At 40.9% G+C, this 26,562-nt stretch overlaps 1 protein-coding gene across 2 annotated transcripts; it reads left to right on the top strand.

Moving 5' to 3' along the window:
* The first annotated feature begins 85 nt into the window (after positions 1–85).
* On the top strand, positions 86–25,040 carry LIX1L (limb and CNS expressed 1 like). Of its 2 annotated transcripts, XM_086392280.1 has the most exons (6): positions 86–491; positions 11,141–11,304; positions 14,086–14,226; positions 21,810–21,905; positions 22,461–22,538; positions 22,860–25,040. In XM_086392280.1, exons 1-6 carry the CDS (start codon positions 200–202, stop codon positions 23,100–23,102), a joined length of 1,014 nt encoding a protein of 337 aa, XP_086248406.1. In that variant the 5' UTR covers positions 86–199; the 3' UTR covers positions 23,103–25,040. The 2 variants fall into 2 exon arrangements, with proteins under 2 accessions (XP_086248406.1, XP_086248407.1); XM_086392281.1 differs by lacking the exon at positions 22,461–22,538 and having other exon boundaries at positions 88–491.
* Positions 25,041–26,562: the final 1,522 nt, after the last annotated feature.

The raw sequence follows: 26,562 nt of genomic DNA, 5'->3' as shown, positions 1-26,562 counted from the left end.
TATGGTGGAGGGGCAACCGGCCAGCTCCCGCCCCATCTCTGGTGATTGGCATAGGACTTGGCTCGTCCCCGCCCCCGTTTGACTGACGGCTGGGCTCCGGCACCTCCTTCAGTCCCTGGGCGCTCGCTGGAGGGGGCGGCTGGGACCGTTAGCTCGCCAGGCTGGCAGGCTCCGGGCCGCTACTCCACTGGCGGCCGGGATGGAGACCTTGCGAGCGCAGCGACTGCAGCCTGGAGTGGGCACGAGCGGGAGGGGCACTCTGAGAGCGCTTCGGCCCGGAGTGACTGGGGCCGCGGCTGCCACCGCCACACCCCCAGCGGGCCCCCCGCCGGCCCCGCCGCCCCCCGCACCGCCCCCGCCGCCTCTGCTTCTGTCCGGGGCCGCCGGACTGCCGCTGCCTCCCGGCGCCGCAGGCAGCCCTGTGGTACTGCGGGAGGCCGTGGAGGCTGTGGTGAGAAGCTTCGCCAAACACACGCAGGGCTATGGCCGAGGTGAGTCTGCGGGGTCTGGCCTCCTCCGGGACACCCTCTCTGTAAGGGAGCTTTGCTCCCACAGTCCTCTGGATCGCTTTTCCTGGCTCAGAGCCCTCACATGCATTTCCTTTTGGGGAGTTTCCTTCAGGGCTACACTCACACAGACACGCACACGCACAGACGCGCATATTCATACACACGTTTAAGCCTCTCACCCCTCCCCTTTATTGAGTTACTACTATATTCTTCAGGGACCCGTTTTTACAGATGTAGCCGTCTTTTCTTCCCAATCTTTTCCTCTTTAGAAATGGACTTCCTCCTGTAGCTTAGTGCTTTAACATCTCTCTGCCTTTATAGACCAGTCCCCATTGTGTGGGATCCTATCCTTTATCTCAGAACCAAGACATTTCTCAGCCACATCCTCTCAGTCTTTCTTCTGTGATCTCAGCAATTCCTGGGCTCCGGCTAATTTACTCTATCTCCTTAACCTTGACTTTTAAATTCTTTTCTTATGTCACTCTGAGATTTCCAGTGCAACTTAAGATTTACTGGGGAATTAGGCAGGGCTTTCACAAGTCACCTGTAAATAGTGCTTTTAAATTTGGACCCCCGCCAGCTTCCTGTGACTTAGTGCCCTACTTCGGTGTCTTTTTAAGTATGGAACCCCTAACTCCAGCTTCTCTGTCTGTCTGGCTCTGTTTTCCTGGCCCTTGCCCAGGAACTGAGGATAAATCCCAGGGCTTGGCTCTCTCAATGTTAAATTCAGTGGAAATGAGCCAGACAGAAACACTATTTCCTTTAGAAATCTTCATCTTAAACATGCCTAATTTCCCGGGTTTCTGAAAAGGGGAATGTGAAGATTTTCTTTGTTGTTTGTGTTTAACCAGTGCAGGATATCATGAGTTTGAGTTCCAAGATTTATAGTGTAGAAAGAAATATATAGTAAGGGGTGTGGGGTACAGAATTCAGATCTGAAATTTCTGAGACATTACTTCTCTCTGCATGGTTAAGTCCCGCTTAACCTGGAAGTGACTGTATCTCTAACTTTCTATTTTGTCTCTTTAGGAGAGAAAGGTTGCAGGGCTTTCTTGTAATGACTTTTTTTTTCTTCCTTAGAAAGTGCAGTGAGAAGAGCACACACAAAGGCTTTGGAGTCAGACAAGTCTGGATTAAATCCCAGATTAAATCTCTGTCACTTGCCAGCTATGTCTCTGTGAAAGAGACTTAACTTCACTGAGCTTTGATTTCCTTTGGAATTATTGTCTCAATAAATGATATATTGCACCTGACAGATATAATAATGCGTACTTTAAAAATGATAAATATCCTCTCAAGTTTATTGGTTCATTTCTTTGGGAAGAATACATATTTTCTCTCACTGTTAAATCCTAACAGTGTAAAACCAATGATTCTTATGAAAACATTTTAAGATCCATTTTGCTTTATTTGCATAATGATACATTTCCCATCAGTTTCCCTTTGTTATTTAACATTTTAAACTGCTACCAAGGGGCTGGCATTCTGCTAGATGCTGGGAATACAAATGCATATTATCTTGAAATTCGTCATGAGGGAATTTAATTGTTTTTTCTAGTTTAACACCTAGATTTAACAGGGCACTGTAATGGAATTGCCATTAGCTATTGTCCTGTTACTTCATGCCTCTTTGAAATTGAGACCAAGGGAAGGTCTTTGCTTCTGAGCATAGGAGTAGCAACCCCAAATCTGAAGCCTTCTTCCTAGAATCTTATAGGTGTTTATTAAAATTGTAGAGGAGTGACTTTTTTTTTTTTTTGGTCTGTGTTACCTCAAGAAGCTCTGGTTTAAACTGAGCATCCTGTAAAAACTTTTTCATTTCCTTAGAAAGGATGAGGGTGAGGGTACAAGGGAATTATACTGACAAAGAGCAACCAGTTAACATTCAGACTCTCCAGCAATTCAGTCCTCCAGCTTGCCTACCTCACACCACAGTCCTTCTCATTATTTTTGAGTTTCTCATTTCCAGTCTGGGTGTCCAGCCAGTACTTTGGGAAAGTTTGGCAGATAGTTCAGCTTCAGGCAAGCAGAATCTCTGCCGATTTGGCTCAGAAGACTTTCACCACATGGAATCACTTACTCTGCTTCAATTAATAGGCAAAACTGCCACTGGCCTGTGTCCACACACCCTTGTGACTGATGGCATGATATTTGGGGGCTGGCCCTATTCCCCTGCATAAAATTTACTTTAGTCTTTGCCCAGACCAGTCCTCAATCCAGCAATGCTTTACTGGATTATCTTCAATTCAGATCTTTCATCTTCCTCCTGACTGCTCCAAATTCACCTTTTCCAGGCGTGGTCTTTAGATTTACCTTCACTCCTGTAGGCTCTCAGCATTAGATTCTTCTGTTATCTCACTTATTTGTCCTGTATCTCTCCCTGCAGTCCCCACCCAAGACACACACCGAGCTCAGTATGCTGTAGGATCTTAACCAGTTTAGTGCACAGGATTTGGAATCAGAGAATCTGGCCCTGTCAAATAGTGGCTGTGTGATCTTGGATAAATTACTTTCTCTCTCTAGGCCTCACCTGTTCCATTCATTCAGTTAATGAATATTTATTGATCACCAGGGGTGAACAAGAAACACAGTCCCTATCTTCATGGAGCTCACAGTCCACTCTATAGAGCATGTGTGAGAATTAATGATGCAATAAAACAGGACAATACAGCAGAAAGAGGATTGGTTTGGGAGGCAAACAAACATTGGTTCTGATTCTGGTTCTGCCACTGTGGTCTGTTTCCTAACTTGTTCACCATTTGTTCAGTGGGTATTACAACGCCTATCTTAATAGTTCTTTGCGGATTAAATGAATGCATGCAGCAGCTAGTTAGTACTCAAGAGGTGGTTGCTATTATATGCATGTGGAAATGCTTTGAAAACTGTGCATTTGATAGGTACTGTTAGCATTACCATTTCATTTACCTCCTTTCCACATGGCATATAGACCCCTTCTTCTAATGACTCACAGCGGGTAATCTCTAAGCTGGCACAATTGCATGAACAGCCAAGTTGCTTTCCTTATTCTGTAACTTCTGTGTTACCCTCTTCAAACCTATCTTTTAAAAAATTATTGCTCTCCCATGGGACTTTCCTGGTGGTCCAGTGGCTAAGACTTCTCACTTCCAATGCAGGGAACCAAGTTTTGATCCCTGGTCAGGGAACCATTCCCACATGCTGCAACTAAAGATCCTCTGCAGCCAAATTTAAAAAATATATGTATTGCTATCCTTATATATCACATATGGTTACATGATTGGAAATTCAGCCCAGCTACTCCACTATGTTGAACAAATGAATCTTATGTGGTATTTTCTGTTTAGTTGTTCCTTTTCCTCAGAATCACAGACAGCTTCTTTGTTCTGAGTGACCATGTAGTTATTAATAAAATGATTGGTCTGGATATTTCCAATGTTTGAAATGTAGGATTAGACCCTGTATTCGTTTCCTGTGGGTGCTCTAACAAATTATCACACACTTAGCTTAAAACAGAAGAAATTTATTCTTTCATAGTTCTAAAGCCCGGAAGTTAAAAATCAGTATCACTGGGCCACAGTCAAGGTGTCACAGCAGGCCTGTGTTCCCTCCAGAGGCTCTAGGGGAGAATCTGTTTCTTTGCCTCTTCCAGCTTCTGGTGCTACCAGAATTCCCTGGTTTGTAACAACATCATTCTAATCTCTGCCTCCATGTTCCTGCTGCTTTCTCCTCTTCTGTTCATCAAGTCTCTTTCCCTAAGGACCCCTGGGATTATATTTAGGACCCACCAAGATAATCCATGATAATTTCTCCATCTCATATCCCTAACTTAATCACATCTGCAAAATCTTTGCCACATAAGGTAACATTCACAGGTTCTAAGGATTAGGACATGAACCTCTGGGCAAGGCGCATTATTCCGCTTACTATAGTCCTCTCCCAAAGTCACTGTCATTTTTCAGTCCCTCCCTTCTGCAGACTGTGCACTGTGGGCTATTCAGGGGTACCTTCTACAAACTGAAATAGGAAGTCAGGTGAAATATTGTTAACCAGTTTTCCTATCTTCATAGTAACATGAATTAAGCCAGGTCACACTATTCTTACAAATAGCTGTCAAAAGAAGAGAAGCAAAAAGCAAAGGAGAAAAGGGAAAAATATAAGCATCTGAATGCAGAGTTCCAAAGAATTGCAAGGAGAGATAAGAAAGCCTTCCTCAACGATCAATGCAAAGAAATAGAGGAAAACAACAGAATGGGAAAGACTAGAGATCTCTTCAAGAAAATTAGAGATACGAAGGGAACATTTCATGCAAAGATGGGCTCGATAAAGGACAGAAATGGTATGGACCTAACAGAAGCAGAAGATATTAAGAAAGGTGGCAAGAATACACAGAAGAACTGTACAAAAAAGATCTTCACGACCCAGATAACCATGATGGTGTGATCACTCACCTAGAGCCAGACATCCTGGAATGTGAAGTCAAGTGGGCCTTAGCATCACTATGAACAAAGCTAGTGGAGGTGATGGAATTCCAGTTGAGCTGTTTCAAATCCTGAATGATGATGCTGTGAAAGTGCTGCACTCAATATGCCAGCAAATTTGGAAAACTCAGCAGTGCCACAGGACTGGAAAAGGTCAGTTTTCATTCCAATCCCAAAGAAAGGCAATGCCAAAGAATGCTCAAACTACTGCACAATTGCACTCATCTCACACACTAGTAAAGTAATGCTCAAAATTCTCCAAGCCAGGCTTCAGCAATACGTGAACCGTGAACTTCCAGATGTTCAAGCTGGTTTTAGAAAAGGCAGAAGAACCAGAGATCAAATTGCCAACATCCGCTGGATCATGGAAAAAGGAAGAGAGTTCCAGAAAAACATCTATTTCTGCTTTATTGACTATGCCAAAGCCTTTGACTGTGTGGATCACAATAAACTGTGGAAAATTCTGAAAGAGATGGGAATACCAGACCACCTGACCTGCCTCTTGAGAAACCTATATGCAGGTCAGGAAGCAACAGTTAGAACTGGACATGGAACAACAGACTGGTTCCAAATAGGAAAAGCAGTACATCAAGGCTGTATATTGTCACCCTGCTTATTTAACTTCTATGCAGAGTACATCCTGAGAAACACTGGGCTGGAGAAGCACGAGCTGGAATCAAGATTGCCGGGAGAAATATCAATAATCTCAGATATGCAGATGACACCACCCTTATGGCAGAAAGTGAAGAGGAGCTAAAGAGCCTCTTGATGAAAGTGAAAGAAGAGAGTGAAAAAGTTGGCTTAAAGCTCAACATTCAGAAAACTAAGATCATGGCATGTGGTCCCATCACTTCATGGGAAATATATGGGGAAACAGTGGAAGCAGTGTCAGACTTTATTTTTTTGGGCTCCAAAATCACTGCAGATGGTGATTGCAGCCATGAAATTAAAAGACGCTTACTCCTTGGAAGGAAAGTTATGACCAACCTAGATAGCATATTCAAAAGCAGAGACGTTACTTTGCCAACAAAAGTCCGTCTAGTCAAGGCTGTGGTTTTTCCAGTGGTCATGTATGGATGTGAGAGTTGGACTGTGAAGAAAGCTGAGTGCCGAAGAATTGATGCTTTTGAACTGTGGTGTTGGAGAAGACTCTTGAGAGTCCCTTGGACTGCAAGGAGATCCAACCAGTCCATTCTAAAGGAGATTAGTCCTGGGTGTTCTTTGGAAGGACTGATGCTAAAGCTGAAACTCCAATACTTTGGCCACCTGATGTGAAGAGTTGACTCATTGGAAAAGACTCTGATACTGAGAGGGATTGGGGGCAGGAGGAGAAGGGGATGACAGAGGATGAGATGGCTGGATGGCATCGCCAACTCGATGGACATGAGTTTGAGTAAACTCCGAGAGTTGGTGATGGACAGGGAGGTCTGGTGTGCTGTGATTCATGGGGTCGCAAAGAGTCAGACACAACTGAAAGAGTCAGACACAACTGAGCGACTGAACTGACTAACTAACTGACTGACGCTATTCTTACCATCTTGTATGATCAGAGAGAATCTTCTCACTCACTTAATTTCATTATCTATTTATCCATATTGCCCCACTATAAAATTGTTTATTTTTATAAAATTTTTTTTATTATAGTTTCATGTGTCATTTTAGTATTTTTACTCTGGTGTATGTACACTCTGTCTTTCTCACCACTTAGACATTCATCTAATATTTTATCTCCCAAGGGAAAAACCAGAAGTATTCTCTTTGTATTGTTCAAAAATAAATACTCATATGCACACACACACACACACACACACACACACACACAGACATGCTTAATTTTACTTAGAGTTTTAAAGGTCTTGTGAAGCCTTATAAAGTTCAACCACGGAGTGGACTTTGGACCCTGGATTAAGATTCCCAAATTGGAAAAAACATCGGCATCAGGTTCTGCTACAGCTATGTGACCTCAACCAAGTCACTTACCCTTCCTTAGCCTGAGATAGACTAGATAATCTCTCAAGTCCCTTTTAGCTCTAGAAATGAATGAGCCTCATGGGCTTCCCTGGTGGTTCAAATGGTAAAGAATCTGCTTGCAATGCCAGAGACCCCAGTTTGATCCCTAGCCAGGGAAGATGCCCTAGAGAAGGAAATGGCAGGGAAGATTGAATATTCTTGCCTGGAAAATTTCATGGACAGAGGAGCCTGGTGGGCTACAGTCCATGGGATCGCAAAGGGCTGGACACAACTGAGCGACTAACACTTATGAGCATTTTCAAATGCAGATCACAATTCATTGCCTTTTTCCCTGATCATTTGCCCAATTTGTCGTTTGATACTCACATTTCTGAAATAAGACTCCCTATTTCATTTGGCTTTGAATAATTATTTTTAAAAAAGCCCTATAGTCTGTGCCAAAAGGGATTTAACTGGATATAGAATGGTCATATGCTTTTTAAAGGACCTTCCCCATTATAGCAGTCTTCTCCCCTTCCTCTTTATTTCAGTATTCTCCTTGTTGTTTGAGTGTCATGCGACCTGTCACCCAGCACATTGTGCTAGATTACCTCAAAGAGGGAACTGAGCCTGAAAAGATCTCAATGAAAAGAACAAAGGTGGCTAAGCTTTCTGGGCAGCAATGACCTTTGAAGATTCCTTTCTAAAACTAAGGGTGGGAAAGAGAAAGTTTCCTTTTCATGCTGAATTTTAATGGAAGAATGAACATTTTAAAAAGTCAGTTAAATATAGGGTATTAGTTAAGAGCTTATGCTGCTTTTCAAACCCTGGTTGGTACATGGAGTGCTTGTTTCAGTTGCAGAGCAGTAAGATAAGTTTTTATTGTCCATTTTGAACACCTTGTATTTGTACATTTTGAACACCTTCCTGGCAGGAAATATATGTTACTCATCCTGGCATCTCTAATGTCTGGAATAGAGCTGTGCACCTATTGAGTGCTCAACATTTTGCTTAGTGTGTATGTGGCAGCCATGAAAATGTGCTGGTTAATATCTGGTGCTGCAAGGAGCATAATTGACTGACAAGCTTAAACTGCTGTTCCCTCTGAGTTTATCACGTTTGCATTGAGGCCATACATCCTGTAGGCTGCTCTGTCAGTGACTGAGCGCAGCAGGGGTGCTAACTCAGGCACATCCTGAGATGTGGGATTCCTTTGGTTTCTGGCCAAACCTTTCTTGGAACTGTGCTGCAGTCTTGAGACTCTCATATCCACACTTCCTGCCTTGCCTCTTTTCTTCCACAGGTGTCAGACCTTGAACCTGGTCTGAAGGCTCTCCCTTCTCCTTCTTCCTCCCCAACAAATTTCTTACATGTCTGACCCATCTTGGTGTCTTCTCCTTGTCAGACCTTAACTCACGTAATATAGTAGAATTAACAAGTCCTTGTTGTAACAAAGGTTGGAGAGTGGTCATGGAAGATATTGGTGAATGTGTGTGATAATTTATTGTTATGAGGCTTTTAGTTAAAGCCATTTGAAATTTTGGAACCCTAGAGTCAAAGAGATGCTTTCCAAAGGCCAACTGATTTTATCCTGCAATCCATTTAAAAACCCCTCAGTAGCTTCCCATGGCTCCAGGATAAAGCCAGTACTGTAACATGACCCATCACATCTGACCTGATCTGGCCCTGGCTTTTTTTTTGTTCTTGCAACCTCATCTTGCATTATATTACCCCTCACTGTCTCTTTTCTGGCCACACTGGTCCCCTTTTTCATTGTACTTCTTGCTGCTACAGAGCTGTTGTCCATGCTATTTCTTCTGTTCAGAGCACTTTTCTCTCACCTTTTCACCTAGTGATACTTATATCCGAGCTTAAATATTACCTTGTCAGGGTAGTTTTCTTTGACCTTCTTAATTAGGTCACATGTTCCTACATTTCCCACCATTTACCACTCCTTTATAGCATTTATCTCAGTTGTAGTGTTTGATTTGTTTGAGATTACTTGGTTAATCTCTCTCTCCCTGTTTAGACTGTAAGCTGCAAGGGAAAAGGAACAGGGTTTTGCTCATGATTGTAGCCTAGCACCAGCACACAGTCTAGCACAGAGTAGGTATTCAATAATTTTTGTGGAATAATTGAATCTAGGTATTAGGGGATGAGGGGAACTGTCCTTGAATACAGTGTCAAGTCTGGAGTTTGATTTTACCCTGTTTACAACTAATTACTATTTGTGAGAGCTGGACTGTAAAGAAGGCAGAACGCCGAAGAATTGATGCCATCGAACTGTGGTGCTGGAGAAGACTCCTGAAAGTCCTCTGGACAGCGAGGAGACCAAACCAGTCAATCCTAAAGGAAATTGACCCTGAATATTCATTGGAAGGACTGATGCTGAAGCTGAAGCTCCAATACTTTGGCCACCTGATGTGAAGAGCCGACTCATTGGAAAAGACCCTGATGGTGGGAAAGATTGAGGGCAGAAGGAAAAGAGGGTGTCACAGGATGAAATGGCTGGATGGCATCACTGATGCAATGGACATGAACTTGGGCAAACTTTGGGAGATGGTGAGGGACAGGGAGGCCTGGTGTATTGCAGTCCATGGGGTTCCAAAGAGTGGGACACAACTGAGCAACTGAATAACAAAAACATATTATGTAGATGGTTACTATTTCATGGATGCTGGCAGAAGCCAAGAGACTCTGGGTCAGAGACAAAGGCCTTTATTACTCACAGCACAGCATGTAGCACGAGCCTCCTGTTTGCCTGCACTGGTTTCCCTTGCCTCCCCTGTCTGACAAGGAGGGTTCAGGTAGATGCTTGCACAGGCCATGGGCTGCATTACAGGAGAGGAACACTGAGCTTGGGGAACCTGCCATTTTATAGTAATAGTAAGCAAACTTGTCCCTTATCCTAGTCAGAGACATTATTCCTCAATGTTTCTTGCTGCAAACTCAATCCTGAGAAATTATCCAAGTAAAGAGTAGTCAGGGGGTACTCTTTCTACTCCCTTCTGATGCCTATGTCAGAAGCTTTCTCTATCTCCTTTATACTTTAATAAAACTTAAAAAAAAAAAAAAAAGAGTAGTCAGGACCTTGAAATCTCGGCATACCTAGCAAGATGGAGAGTAGTGCTAGAGACTTGTGGAGGAATGTTTCCCAATATGCAGTCCTTTCTAAAATCATTTATGCTAGGGAAAGCCTCAGAATTCATTCTCTTTCTTTCCTTCTCCCTCTCTTTCTCTCTCCCTATCTCTCTGTCTCTCTCATATATATAGTATACATATAGTATTTCAGGGTGGAAAAGGAATCTAGCCAGGGGTTTGCTCACCAGAAGCACAGCCTTGAAAATGGCTAATAGGGCCATATGTCCTTGAGTGACAGCATTACTTAATGATTAAGAACATTGACTCTGGAACCAAGAATGACATGACATACATGCATGCTCAGTCATGTCTGACTCTTTGCAACCCCATGGACTGTAGCCCACCAGGCTCCTCTGTCCATGGAATTTTCCAGGCAAGAATATTGGAGTGGGTTGCCATTTCCTCCTCCAGGGGATCTTCCTGACTCAGGGATTGAACCCACATATTTGCATATCATGCGTCTCCAGCATTGGCAGGCAAATTCTTTACCACTGCACCGGGAAACCACCTGGGAACCAAGAATGCCTGGGTTGGAATTCTTGCTCTTCTACTTTCTGTTATATCCTTGTGCAAGTTATTTAACCTCTCCATACCTCATTTCCCTCATCTGTAATATGGGGATAATAAAAGTACCTGCCTCATGATTGTATGTGTAAAGCACTCTGAGAAAATATGACATACCGTAAGTTCAGTAAACATTAGCACTTATGATCATGGTGGTTATTACTGTTCTTGGCCAGCTGACTAATTGTGGAATAATCTACTTGTACTTCATCAGGTAGTAACAATGGTATGCTGACCTTGGAAACTCTGGCCTCCAATATTTATGCTATTCTCTTTTGGTGTCTAAGACTAACCAAAATGTGAACTAGAGAGGTGAGGGAAGTATATTCTGATCTTCCTATGTAAATGAACTTAATTACAGCCTTGGCTTATTAATTTAAATGCTTTTAAATGGTGATAGGTGGGGATCTAAGAGGGGGTAGTCTCTTAACATAAGTACAGGTTACAGATAGTGTATTGAAGCAGAGCACCATTTGGAAGCATTCTTATTGCTGAACTGAACTACTTCTCTTTTTATAGTGAATGTGGTGGAGGCACTTCAGGAATTCTGGCAGATGAAACAGTCACGAGGGGCTGACTTGAAGAATGGGGCCCTAGTGGTTTATGAGATGGTTCCCGCCAACAGTCCTCCCTATGTCTGTTATGTCACCCTGCCTGGGGGAAGTTGCTTTGGGAGTTTCCAGGTAAGAGCTGGGAGGCAAATGTAGCAGAGATAAATCCGTAGGTGCTAGTAGTGGCTTTCTCTATCACTTTGATCATTAAATCTCTGTCCAAAGTCACCTATTTGAGGACTTGGACCAGTTCTGGGTAAATCATTCTAATAAGCATCTGAGGCTCATTTGACCAGAAAACAACCTTGGTAGTATGCTTTTCTTTTTAGTGTGTGTGCTAAGTCACTTCAGTCGTGCCTGACTCTGAGATCCTATGGAGCCTGCCAAGCTCCGCTATTCATGGGATTCTCCAGATAAGAATACTGGAGTGGGTTGTCATGCCCTCCTCTAGTGGGTTTGAGTGTTTTTTTTTAATTAATTTTTAATTGAAAGATAATTGCTTTACAGAATTTTGTTGTTTTTGTCAAATGGGTTTGAGTTTTTGAAAGCTGAAAGAAAAGCAAACTACTAGCATCTAACTCATGTTCTGATCTGGCTTTCCAGGTTCCTGCTGTCTCTTTTTGAGGACATAGGATAATATCCATTGCCCGCACTACTTTTTCATAGGCTATGGCCAAGGAAAGCAGTGTTTGAGTTCTCTAAGAAATCAAAGGAGAAGGACTATGTATGGTGGAAATAGTACTCATCTAAGAGTTAGGCAGATCCAAATTCTCATTCCCCTGACTGCTAGCAGGGCAAGTCAAGTAATTTCTATGGGCCTCGGTTTCTCCATCTATAACATGAAGGAGACAGAGTAGAGTATTTCTAGCCAGTATTTCTGGTCCTAACATTCTACAATTATATAAAAGACTTGTATATGATGATGAAAATAGTTGATGCTATTGTAGGGTAACAAGAAATTTGACCAGTGTGAATATTATCATCAAAGATGAATTTTTCACATTGTAGACAGGAAAGTAGCTTCCTGAAATGTCAACTTAGAGCCTGAATAGGAATTTAGGGAGGAGACTAGACACTTTTGTTCTGTTTTCTGTATGGCTTGAATAACCCTTAGACAAAGTTATACCCTCTGCTATGTGCTTCCATAGCACCTTGAACTTCCCGTATCAAATCACTTACCACAACATATCGCTATTGAGTGTTTCTCTGTCCTAGTGGACTATGCTCTATGGTGGCAGATAGTGTCAGTCTTCTTTCTTATTCAGTTTTAAATCTCTACCGTCCAACTCAGTGCCCAGCACAGAATAGACATTTAATAAATCTGTTGCACGAATGAGTGCCATTGTAGCTCAGTTGCAGTCTCAAATAGAAACTGTCCAAAGAGAGCTTCATTTCAAATCAGGTGACTAAATGTTTCTCTCAGAACCCCAGCCATTTCAGAGAAATAAATATGTGCCCAAGATAACTAATGTCTATCTTTTGCTTCTAGAAAATAAGATCTTTGCTTCCTTCTCCTACCTCATCATATCGTTGAATAAAGATTTAGTAATCTAATGGTGATGCCCCAAGTGAGTGGAAGTCACTCAGTCGTGTCCAACTCTTTGAGACCCTATGGACTATACAGTCCATGGAATTCTCCAGGGCAGAATACTGGAGTGGGTAGCCTTTCCCTTCTCCAGGATGCCCCAAACTGGGGCATTCAATTTCTGTTATTTCCTGAAAGAGTAGAATTATCTCTCTTGGCCTCTTTTAGCTTTTATCTTTTATATGCACTGTGGCAGGTGATATTTCTCCTGCTGGTTTTCTTCATAGATGATTTTTCAGAAACAGCACCATACAGTAGCATGGGCAGAAGGCTAATAAATAGTGAGAGAAGCGGAAACAGAAACTGAATAAGCAAGAAGATGTAGGATTAATGTATCAAACTCCATATGTTGTCTCAGAGAGGCCTGTCAGCTAAAGGAAATTGGGAATTACTGAAATTAAGGATGGCTAAGTAGCAAACATAATCTGGTCTACTTTTAAAAATTACATCACGTTCTTTTCTCTAATCCTAATCATAAATGACAAAGGGCATAGAGGCCTTTGAAACAGCCAGTAAAAATGAATTTTAAAGGTGGCTAGGGATCTGAAGTTGAGTGATTCAAGACTTTTGAAAATCAGACTTTCTTTTTGATACATATGTTGGATCCAGTGTAAAAACATGAGTTAATTTTTAATTTATTCTTGTTTTCCTTGAGTCAGCTTTCCTTTCCCTAGCTACCTCTCTTCTCTTTGCCTCCACTGGGAGGGGGTGGGTTAGAGACGATATAATCCTTCCTCAGACCTTAGACTCCATTCAGGGATAGTTCCCTGGCCCATTGCATTAGTGAGAAAACTGCCTGCACATAGCTAAGGGTAAAGTCCAAGAATCCCAAATGGGTGCTTCGGATAGAGACTAGAGGGCTCCTCTGCAGAAGCAGCCTAGAAACAGCTTTGTTCTAATCTTAGGTTATCTAGAGGGATAAAAAAAATCTTGTCCGTCTTGTCTACAGAATAAAAGAACAAGATACAGATTTCTAACAGACTGGCGAGAATCTGGCTTTTGAGTAATTAATTCTGTTGACAGTTTAAACAGAGGTACTTTTTGTATCCAGTGATTATATGCTGACTTCAGCAATCTCCTCCATCCTGCCTTCAATTTGGTATGAGCTACAGCTGTCTCCAGTTCCTTAATGACTCCAGGATGTTGAATCAAACTTATGCCTCCAAGTGCCCTGACCATTTTACAATAAAAACTTTGGACAGCGTCTAGAACAAACTGAGTTTTCCAAAGAGTATCCAAGTGTTGTCTATGCCAAGTGTTTCCCTCTACTTCTTCCTTCCTCTCTCTCAGATACACATATACACATATTTTCTCTGTTTACTGCCTAGTTTTGCCCCACAAAAGCTGAAGCCCGGCGGAGTGCTGCAAAGATTGCACTAATGAACTCTGTGTTTAATGAACATCCTTCCAGAAGAATCACTGATGAGTTCATTGAGAAGAGTGTCTCTGAGGCCCTGGCATCTTTCAATGTAAGTTACTTGGAGTTGGAAAGGAGGAGAGTGGGGGATGGGAGAATTGGCTGATTGTGAAATCTTGTGTATTACTGGGAAGCAGAGCATGAATTCTTGGTTTTCTTTCCTGTCTACATTTCTGTTCTGTTTATTTTCTATCAGTCTTTTGTATTACATGCTCCAAATGCTTCAGTCTCTAAATCTATGTATGTTTTTGTTTTTGTTATTTTGTCTCTTTCATTATGCCTCTGGTATCTAGAAATCTTTATTTCAAGATTTATGGACTTTTAGAGATATTATAAAATAAAAATTGAACCAGAATTTTGCTTTTCCCAATTTTGGTTTAAGACCTTACTCCCTTTTTCCTTCGCTCTTTTTTTATACAACTGTTTTCATTGTCACTTGTTTCCTGCCTCCATTACTTCATCTTATTAATAAAGAACATGTTACAATATAAGTGTCTTGTCTTCACGTTTCTAGGAATGTGGAGGATAATTTATTTACTCTCTTTAAAAACAACATCTCTTCTTTCAAATGATGACAATGATGATAACCATAGCAAATCCTAATTGAGTATTTATTTTGTACCAGGGACTATTCTAGGGGATTTATATGTAGTTTATCTCCTTTCATCTTCACAACAGTCCTATGAGGTATGGTGGTGGTGGTGGTTTAATCGCTAAGTTGTGTCTGACTCTTGCGACCCGGTGGACTGTAGCCTGCCAGGCTCCTCTGCCCATGGGATCCTCCAGGCAAGAATACTGGAGTGGGTTGCCATTTCCTTCTCCCAGGGCATCTTCCCAACCCAGGAAACGAACCTGGATCTCCTGCACTCCAGGCAGATTCTTTACCAACTGAGCTATGAGGGAAGCCCTCCCTATGAGGTATAAATACTATTCATACCCCTCTTTTACAGATGAGGAAATTAAAAACATAGAAGTGAAGTTTTGCCTAAAGTAATATAGCTTGTAGATGGTAGAACCAAGACTAGAACCCAAGTCAGCTTACAAACTTTTCTAGCTTAGAGGTACATCTTAAAAATTAGCACTGCTTTCATCCTTCCTCTCAAAAGACCATTGATAGGGAGATAAAGTCATATCAATTTTCTGTTTCTGTTTTCTTTACATTTAAGATGTAATTACATATACTAAACTGCTTCACTTATCTGTTTTGGAGATTAGTGTTGAACACTTTGATTCATAATCCTTCTGTTACCTAGGACCCATCTGTTTTTCTCCTATTACCCTGTCAAGCAGTGTCTGCAGGGAATAAAACATTTTATATTAATCAAATTAGTTAAAATTTTAAAAGCACGTTTTTCAGTCTTAAATCATCTAATGTATCATCATTATAAAATGAAACATTAGTTTGGATTATAGAAAGCAGTGCTTATGAGCATGGGCTCTGAATTTATTTTGAAATTTTGGTTCTACTTGTTATGTGACTTTGAACAAGTTAGTTTTTTCCAGTTTCCTCATCTGTAAAATAGGATAACAGTTATACCTATCACATAGGATTCTTGGATAAAAGAGATTATGTTCCAGCATTTAGCACATGTTATCTGTTTAGGTGCCTTTGGATGCAAGTAATAGAAAAATCTCACTTCAAATTGACTTAATAAATAAAGGAAGGAAATTTATTACCTAACATGATAAGAAGTCTAGAAGTAGGGCAGATTTCAGGACTGGATGACTCCATGGATTAAGAATGTCATCATTTAGGACAGCAGCTCCAACCTGGACTTCAAGCCTGAAGACCAGTCCCATTTTGACATAAAGGACGAGTTCTGTTGTCCCATCTGCAGGAGCACACTCTTGGGAGGGTGAAGTGGGGAGACACTCAGGTGCAAAATTTCCTGCAAAATCAGCTGTCTGGGAGTCTGGTCACCAGATCTGAACAAAGCAGACTGTTTTTTTTTTTTTTTGTCTGTACTGGGTCTTCACTGTTGTGCACAGGCTTTCTCTAGTTGTGGCGAGTGTGGGCTACTCTCTAGTTGTGGCGTGTGGGCTCTTGGCGGATTAGCTCAGTAGTTATGGTATGTGGGCCCTAGAGTATATGGGCCTCAGTGGTTGTGGAGCACAGGCTTAGTTGCTCCTTGGCATGTGGGAATTCCTGGACCAGTGATCCAACTGAGCCCCCTGCATTGGCTAGCAGATTCTCAACCACTGGACCATCAGGGAAGTCCAAAGCAGGCTTTAAAACAATTTTTGTTTATTTATTTACTTTTGGCTGTGTTGGCTCTTTGTTGCTACATAGGCTTTTCTCTAGTTGTGGTGAGTGGGGGCTACTCTCTAGTTACGGTATGTGGGCTTCCCACTGGGGTGGTTTCTCTTGTTGCAGAGTAGTTTCTAGGGAGTGCTGAGCTTCAGTAGTTGCAGCTCCCAGGCTCTAGAGCACAGTCTCAATAGTTGTGGTGCTCACTACTATTCAACATAGTTTTGGAAGTTTTGGCTACAGCAGTCAGAGCAGAAAAAGAAATAAAAGGAATCCAAATTGGAAAAGAAGAAGTAAAATTCTCACTGTTTGCAGATGACATGATCCTCTACATAGAAAACCCTAAAGACTCCACCAGAAAATTACTAGAGGTAATCAATGAATATAGTAAAGTTTCGGGATATAAAATCAACCCACAGAAATCCCTTGCATTTCTATACACTATTAATGAGAAAATAGAGAAATTAAGGAAACAATTCCATTCACCATTGCAATGAAAAGAATAAAATACTTAGGGATATATCTACCTAAAGAAACTAAAGACCTATATATAGAAAACTATAAAACACTGGTGAAATAAATCAAAGAGGACACTAACAGATGGAGAAATATATCATGTTCATGGATCGGAAGAATCAATATAGTGAAAATGAGTATACTACCCAAAGAAATCTATAGATTAAATGCAATCCCTATCAAGCTACCAATGGCATTTTTCACAGAGCTAGAACAAATAATTTCACAGTTTGTATGGAAATACAAAAAACCTCGAATAGCCAAAGCAATCTTGAGAAAGAAGAATGGAACTGGAGGAATCAACCTGCCTGACTTCAGGCTCTACTACAAAGCCACAGTCATCAAGACAGTATGGTACTGGCACAAAGACAGAAATATAGATCAATGGAACAAAATAGAAAGCCCAGAGATAAACCCCCGCACCTATGGACACCTTATCTTTGACAAAGGAGGCAAGAATATACAATGGAGAAAAGACAATCTCTTTAACAAGTGGTGCTGGAAAAACTGGTCAACCACTTGTAAAAGAATGAAACTAGAACACTTTCTAACACCATACACAAAAATAAACTCAAAATGGATTAAAGATCTAAACATAAGACCAGAAACTATAAAACTCTTAGAGAAGAACATAGGCAAAACACTCTCCGACATAAATCACAGCAGGATCCTCTATGACCCACCTCCCAGAATATTGGAAATAAAAGCAAAAGTAAACAAATGGGATCTAATTAAAATTAAAAGCTTCTGCACAACAAAAGAAACTATAAGCAAGGTGAAAAGACAGACTTCAGAATGGGAGAAAATAATAGCAAATGAAGCAACTGACAAACAACTAATCTCAAAAATATACAAGCAACTCCTGCAGTTCAATTCCAGAAAAATAAATGAATCAATCAAAATATGGGCCAAAGAATTAAATAGACATTTCTCCAAAAAAGACATACAGATGGCTAACAAACACATGAAAAGATGCTCAACATCACACATTATCAGAAAAATGCAAATCAAAACCACAATGAGGTACCATTTCACACCAGTCAGAATGGCTGCGATCCAAAAGTCTACAAGCAATAAATGCTGGAGAGGATGTGGAGAAAAGGGAACCCTCTTAGACTGTTGGTGGGAATGCAAACTAGTACAGCCACTATGGAGAACAGTGTGGAGATTCCTTAAAAAACTGGAAATAGAACTGCCATACGACCCAGCAATCCCACTGCTGGGCATACACACCAAGGAAACCAGAATTGAAAGAGACACGTGTACCCCAATGTTCATCGCAGCACTGTTTATAATGGCCAGGACATGGAAACAACCTAGATGTCCATCAGCAGATGAATGGATAAGAAAGCTGTGGTACATATACACAATGGAATATTACTCAGCCATTAAAAAGAATACATTTGAATCAGTTCTAATGAGGTGGATGAAACTGGAGCCGATTATACAGAGTGAAGTAAGCCAGAAAGAAAAACACCAATACAGTATACTAATGTATATATATGGAATTTAGAAAGATGGTAACGATAACCCTGTATGGGAGACAGCAAAAGAGACACAGATGTATAGAACAGTCTTTGGACTCTGTGGGAGAGGGAGGCGGGGGATGATTTGGGAGAATGGCATTGAAACATGTATAATATCATATAAGAAACGAATCGCCAGTCCAGGTTCGATGCAGGATACAGGAAGCTTGGGGCTGGTGTACCAGGATGACCCAGAGGGATGGTATGGGGAGGGAGGTGGGAGGGGGGTTCAGGATTGGGAACACCTGTACACCCATGGCGGATTCACTTTGATGTATGGCAAAACCAATACAATATTGTAAAGTAATCAGCCTCTAATTAAAATAAATAAATTTAATTAAAAAAATAGTTGTGGTGCTTTGTTGCTTTGTGGCATGTGGGATCGTCCCGGATCAGGGATCAAACCTGTGTCTCCTGTATTGGCAGGCGGATTCTTTAGCACTGAGCCACGAGGGAAGCATCAAAACAGACTTTTAACCTGGAAAAAAAAAAAAAGAGTATCATCTACTGGCCCAAATTATTTCCATCTCTCCACTCAGCCATCCTCTAGATACTGGCTTTGCCCTTGGGCTGACTCCCCTCAGGGTACAAGACAGAGACAGAGTTCCATTTGTCAAATACAGAGAAAACTACATTCAGAGACAGAAAGAGACCATCTTTTCTAGTATCTCCTTAGTATTAAGGACTCTATTCCCAGAAGCCTTTTGGCAGACCTTCCCTCTACCACCCATGCCCAGAATTCTCACCTTAAAGTCAGTTACAGGCAAAGGAGATTAGGATTTACCCACTTGGAGTTAGGATAAAATCACTCTTCTCTGAGGTAATTGGGAGATGAGTAGGCCCTGTAGTATGGAAGAAGGAAATAGGCATTGGGTAGGTCACCTGCAGTGTCTGCTACAAAGTGTTTAAGAAATGTAAACTATTATTATTTTCATGCCACTATTCTTTTTTTATTAACCTCTCAAATTTAGAACTTAGTGGATGGCTCATTAATATCCCAGGGGAATTCCCTTTCTCAAAAAAAAAAAAAATTATTTTCATTTGGTCTTAGCCCATGGTCTGATGCTGGGAGGGATTGGGGGCAGGAGGAGAAGGGGACGACAGAGGATGAGATGGCTGGATGGCATCACTGACTCGATGGATGTGAGTCTGAGTGAACTCCGGGAGTTGGTGATAGACAGGGAGGCCTGGAGTGCTGCAATTCATGGGGTCGCAAAGAGTCGGACACAACTGAGCGACTGAACTGAACTGAACTGAAAGAGTGATGTCCACATTTTTTGCTTTTAACTTTTGTCCTTTAAAAGTCCTGAGTCTAACACTGTATTCTGTCTTTTGACAAATCACCTAGCCTCTGTGGTTCTGAATTTCCTCATTTGTAAAATAAGTAGGTTAAATTAAATTAATTCTAATTACTTTCCAATTATATTCTAATGTTCCTATCACTAATCAAGTGTTCTGTAATTAAATGTTTATTGAATAAATGGAGTTCATTTATAACCTTGTTAGGTGTAGAAGTATCCTATGAGATGGAACTTGCCAATGTTGGGTCATGCCATTTGGTATACTCCAGATAGTTTACAGATGTGCCATGATACTGATCCCCTCAACTCTCAAGGGAACTGAGAAAGGCGTGGGGCAGATGGACTCCTCTGCCCCGCAGCCTCTGCTGGCAGCTGTTCTGTGCTGTATCATGGAGGCACTGAATAAGGTATCGCAGTGAACAGTTCTAGATAAGAATGAAGACTCTTGCTTGCTTCAGAGCCCTAAATCATAATAATGAAAATCACCACCTTTTCTCTCCCTTCCTCTAGATTTTCACTTCTAAATCCAAATTTTATGATCTTTGTTTCAACACAAAGATTTAACCATGCATGGCATGATTATTTCTCATGAGCCACAAAACAAAGTGGGTTGATTTTGAGTAGTTCTGACTTCTTGTTGATTCTAGCACAGTGAAGGCAAAGAATGATAATAAACTAGCACTTATGGTATGCTTACTAAATGCCTGATATTATTTAAGTGTGATACATGTACAGTAAAACCCCATGATAAAGTATCCCACAATAAACTGAATTTGGATATAACTTAATTGGTTCCTGAACTCTACCTGATCCCTTTGCTCAAAAAGAGCAGAATGAAGTTCATTTCTTGGGAGTTTGGGGGTGTGTGTGTGGAACTGGCTAGAAAGAGCAGGAAACCTCTTAGGAAGCAAGAGGAGAAAGCTGGATCCCTGTGTTCCCAGTAGTCTCCCGGCCTAATGTTTCTAGATCGGGTTGACAAAAAGGATCACTAGGAAACCTGGAGATGCCCTCATTTTGGAAGTCCCCGCAAGACCCTGGACCTAGAATTATCTTTAATAATATGAAACCACCAACCAAATAGCACAAACCAGAGCCCGTACCAGAATGGATTTGGATTGTGTAACTGGATATCAGGTCCAATATGATAATGCACCTACATTATATGCTTAGAATTGTTAGACTAAATTTATCTTTTTTTAATTTAAATTTTTAAAAGAATATCTTTAATCCTTAAAATAATCCTGTAAAATAGATCCATGATTATTGTCATTTTACAAATAAGGTAGCTGGGGAACAGAGAGGTTAAATGACTTCACCAAGACCATAAGAGTAGTCCAGTCCATGCTCTTAACTTCTGTACTGTGTTGTTTTTCATACACTCTAGGCTTACAGGTAGGTCAATGTATCTTAACTCGACCCTGGCAGGGTCATGTTGCCAGTAGAAGACACACGAGGCAAATGTCCAGGAGGCCAAACTGCTACCCAGAATTTGCCATGCTTATGACTTTTATAGTCAGTCTTTAAAATGCATTTGCTAATTGCCCTCTAGGTTAGTCCAGTCTTATATGCTGAACTCACTCTGTTATTTTAGCTAAATCAAGACTCTCCTCTATGTTTCAGTGCTCTCCCTTTTCTAAAATAGGGAAAATCAGATTGACTTGTCTCTGTCACCTAAGTTAAAATGTGTGATGGCTCCAGAGGCCTCTAGGATTTCGCTGAGCAGCAGAATAGCCACTAGCCACATGTAGCTATTGAGCACTTGAATTGAGATATGCTGTAAGATAAACAGACACCAGATTTTGAAAACTTAGTATAAGGAAAACAATGTTTCATTAATAAATTTTATACTAATTATAGTTGAAATAATATTTTAAGTATGTTAGGTTAAATAAAATATGCTATTAAAATTAATACTATTTGTTTTTACTGTAATATGGCAACTAAATTAAACATGTGACTTGTATTATATTTCTCCTGGACAGTCCTGATCGAGTTGATAATCCTGACTGAAAATCTATTGTCTTTTCTTTTCTTCTGTTACCAGGGCAACAGGGAGGAAGCTGACAACCCCAATACAGGGATTGGTGCTTTTCGATTCATGTTGGAATCCAACAAGGGCAAGTCAATGTTGGAGTTTCAGGTACTATACTATTCCACCTACTTCCCTAGCTCTAATAACATGGATTAGACTGTACACACACACATAGACACACACATACACACACACACACGCCTCGTACCAAGACTCAGTTGGAAAGGAAAGGAGAAAAGTTTATAGAATATTTTTCAAAATATAAATATCTTCCTTTCCCCAAGGCCCCAAGGACATATCAGAGTTGGTATAAGGCGTGCTGCCACAAATACATTTTGTGAAAGTTTCCCCATTTAATTATTATAAAAAAACAACAACATTTAATTGTGTATCTGGGTGCCTCAGGTCTCAGTTGCACCATGCCGGATTTTCATTGTGTCATGCGGGATCTTTTGTTGGGGTGCACAGACTCTCTGGTTGTGGCGAGCAGGTTTAGTTGCTCTGTGGCATGTGGGATCTTAGTTCCCTGACCAGGGATTGAACCTGCATCCCCTGGCAGATTCTTAACCACTGGACCACCAGGGAAGTACTCCTCCCCACCATATTTAATTCTTATGCAACCTCCCTATACCAGTCCTGGCACTTCATATTTTCTTCCTCCAGGAGCTAATGACAGTTTTTCAGCTGCTGCACTGGAATGGCAGCCTTAAGGCCATGAGGGAAAGACAGTGCTCTCGGCAGGTAAGAGTTCCTGTGGATGAGGGGAGTCTGGCAGAAGGGCTGTTTTGAGGTGGCTGTTGTGTTATAAATAAGCAGGCCTACCAGGTTGTGAGTCTTGAAAGGCTTAGGTAAAGTGCCCACTTCATTCCTATAATCTTAACTGTGATTCTTTTACCTGCCTTGCTTCTCCCACCAGGAGGTTTTCCTGTAAGACTCTCCTCAGAGGACACCAGTGCTGACTTTGGTTAGGACTCAAAGGCTGAGAGTTCCTAGTCCCAGATGGGTTAATGAGGAATGAACCTTTACTTTGTCCGTGATTTTCACATTCCTCTCCCCCTCCAGGAAGTGTTGGCTCATTATTCACACCGAGCCCTAGATGATGATATTCGCCACCAAATGGCACTGGACTGGGTGAGCCGGGAGCAGAGTGTGCCAGGGGCACTGTCTAGAGAGCTGGCCTCTACTGAGCGGGAGCTGGATGAAGCCCGGCTGGCAGGCAAGGAGCTGCGCTTCCACAAGGAGAAGAAAGATATTCTCATGCTGGCTGCTGGGCAATTGGGCAATATGCATTCCTCCAACTGCTAGGCATCTACCCACATACTCGCATCATCTCCAGGCCCGTTTTTTATATGTCCTTTCTAAGACTTAGTGTGATTTCTGTACATACTTTCTCAATTTTATACTTTAAAATATAGAGAGATATATATGTGTATGTATAAATTCTACACCTAGATTCCTATTTGCTGAGATATCCCTTTTCTTACTTCTAGTTTTTGGATGTAGTTGCTTTTGAAACATATCCACACTGCTTTACAAGAAGAGCAGGCTGTCTTCAGAGCTTTGTGGGCTCTTACACTGCTAGTAACTCTGTGTAGTCATTTCAGTAGCACAAAATGACTTACTAGGTGTTCACGTCTCCTTTTAAAATAACAAGGAGCTTGAATAAGGGCTGTGAGCCCCACCCTTACCCTCATTCCTGCTTTCTCTTGGACCAAACAGAGCATGAAAATGAAAACTTTGGCTTTGGTTTTATCTTGAGCTGGGCCTACTTGGTACCAAGTTGTTCCCTCAGTAACTAGGTTATTTCATAACTTACATCACACCACACTACCACCTTACTCCTCTTCTGCCTCCAAATGGTACTTCATTTTAGGGCTTCCTCACATTATTATTTGAAAGGGAAATGGAGAGCTGTTTGTTTCTTAATTTTAAAATCATTGCTGAGAAACTTCCCAGGAAGAAGAGAGGAATTATAAACACAGCCTGCAGGGGTTTATCACCTGTGTTGCTTCTGGGGCCTAGATACCATACCATACCAGAATCTATTGAACGGGTAAGGGTTGAAGTTACTCATCTTTCCATATTCTCTTTTCAATCCTCCTCCCCTGCTCACCAAGCTTAGTTAAGCCCTGTCTATAGATCTTCCTGCTGCAAAGATTGGTAAAGGTAAAACATATTTCCCTTTCTTAAAAACCTCCTCCCATCATTTTGGTTTTTGGAAACATCTGTCCAATTTGGTGAGGGCTATGTTCCTCCTACTCCCATGAAGTGGCTACTGTTTATGACCTTAGATGTATATAACTAGATTCACATTGGTGTTCCTCTTTTCTTTCCTCTTCCTCCACAATGATTATTAGAGCATGAGCCAATCAGGAAAATTAGAAGATACTTTGGCATTATGGCACTTCCTAATGGGAACCATGAGAAACTCCAGGACGGGAAAGAGAATCAATGATCAGCTAATTATGTATTTAATATGAATACTATTCTCTTCCCTTACCTCTTTCCTGGGTAAAACAGGAGAAAGATGATCTGGAGTATAGCTAAAGCATTCCCCTTTGGGAGAATTTTTTGTACATCTCTCTAAGATATATTTTCTTCTTGTTTCTGTACTCACCTTAATACTATATTATAGCTCAGTGCACTTCCTAAACTGAGTTTGGGAAATTTAATATTCCTGTAATTACACTTTCTGTTTAACAGTTATACACTTTGCTTTTAGAAATAGGTTAGAAAACAGGCTACAATTTGCACATTTGGATCAGATAGGGGAAAGATGAAAGTCAGCTTTCTTGCTTTTGAAATCATCTTAGTGACCAGTATATATGGGACCAGAGATAAGGAATCTAACAACAGTAATATTAGTACTTGAAAGGGATTTCCTTGAATTCTCCAAGCCCCATCTCTGTATTCCATGAAACACATGTAAGGTTGGAGCAGAGGCTCCCTACTTTTAAATAATAGGTGTGTCTATTCAGTTTTTATTTATGTTTATAATCCAGAAATCACAAACCCTCATTTCTCCTTTGCTGTTTTCTCTGTGAGTTATGGAAAGAACTTGTCTTCGCATCTCCTTGATTATTTTTCTCAAATACCAACCAGTAAGATCCCAAAGAACTTGGAGAAAAATTGTTCCCTGATATGTCCACCTTTGGTGTTAAATTTTTACTTACCTTTTTAGTACTCTCTATGTATTTTATATGTATAATTTTATATAATTAAAAATAGATTTTTGTCTAGTGAGCCATATTGACTCTTTCTTGAGACCCATGTATCAGAGACGTTCTAAAACGACCCTCTTAAAAAGTTCAAAAAAGAACTTTTCTTAGTATTTTTAGGGTGGAAGAAATAAGATTGTACTGCTGGGAGAAGGCATCTGCCTCCCCTTCTCCAGATATTTGAGGAGCCTGAATTTGGTTCTTGACCCTTTCTCCTCAAGTTCTGCCCTTTTTCACTAGCAGTCACACCCACTGTGGTGGCTTAAACTCTATCATACACCCAGTTCTCAAACCTGTTCCTTCCACCCCAACCTCTTTTGAGCTTTTATATCTGTATTTCCACACATTGCACATTACCACCTGAATGACACACGCTCTTTGAACTTACTTATCTAAAATAAAACCCATTTCTCCATACATTCTCCTCTTTGACTCCCCACGTTACTGAAATTACTGCCCAGCAATCTGAGCTAGAACCTCAATTCTCCTTGAGATCCTTCAATTCCTCTTTGCCATCATCTAATCAATCACTTACTGTTGAGTTTACCCCTATATAAACTTCCTAATCTGTTTTGTCCATATCTACTGAATTGGTTCATTCCTTTAGCATCTCAGGGCTGGACCACTGCAACAGCTTCCTAATTATCTCTACCTTCATTCTTCACATCTTCTTCATTACTATCAGATTTCTTTCTAAAATACTTATCACTGTACCACTCCCTTGCTTAAACTATCATCTAGCTATCTTTACCTTTAGCAGCACTTCCCAAAGTTCTATATGTGAACCCTTGGCATTATCTGACAAGATTTTCGGTGGTAGATGGCCAAACATTTTTCATTTTTATTAGTTATGCTTTTATCTGAATTTGTAATAGAAAAATATGGTCTCCACTGCTGGCAGTGATATTTAAACAGTATAAATTTGTTTGGGGCTTCCCTGATAGCTCAATGGTAAAGAATCCTACCTGCAATGTGGAAGACCTAGGTTCAATTCCTGGGTTGGGAAGATCCCATGGAGGAGGGCATGGCAACCCACTCCAGTACTCTTGCCTGGAGAATTCCATGGACAGAGGAGCCTGGCAGGCTACAGTCCATGGGGTTGCAAAGAGGTGGACATAACTGAGCAACTAAGCACAGCACAGCACGTAAATTTAAAATGCCAGTCTATTTAAGGAAAAACACAAGTCAAAAATAGTATGGGGGCTACTTGCAAATGTTAAAAATTATGAATACTAAAATATTGAATTAGAAAAATTTCTTGCCTATAGGGTAAGTTCCAAATTTTTAGCATGACATACAGTTTGACCCTAAACTGTATTTCCAACTTTGTTTCCTAATTAGATAGCATCAGGCATAAAAAATTTCTTGCCCTCCTGATATTCATTGGATATGTATTTAGCAATTGTCTACTATGAATCAGGCACTGGTCTGAACTTTGAGGATATAGTTGTAAATAAGAATGTCTGCCAATGCGAAAGACAGTAAACAAACTAGAACGTAAACAAAGTAATTCAAGATTTGATTTTAAATTCTGTCAAGGAAATAAG

The sequence above is a fragment of the Bos grunniens genome, chromosome 3 (genome assembly GCF_055505025.1).
Source record: "Bos grunniens cultivar Pamir isolate PY7600 chromosome 3, Bosgru_T2T1.0, whole genome shotgun sequence".
NCBI classification, from domain to species: Eukaryota; Metazoa; Chordata; class Mammalia; order Artiodactyla; family Bovidae; genus Bos; species Bos grunniens.
This window is presented reverse-complemented; position numbering and strand designations above follow the sequence as displayed.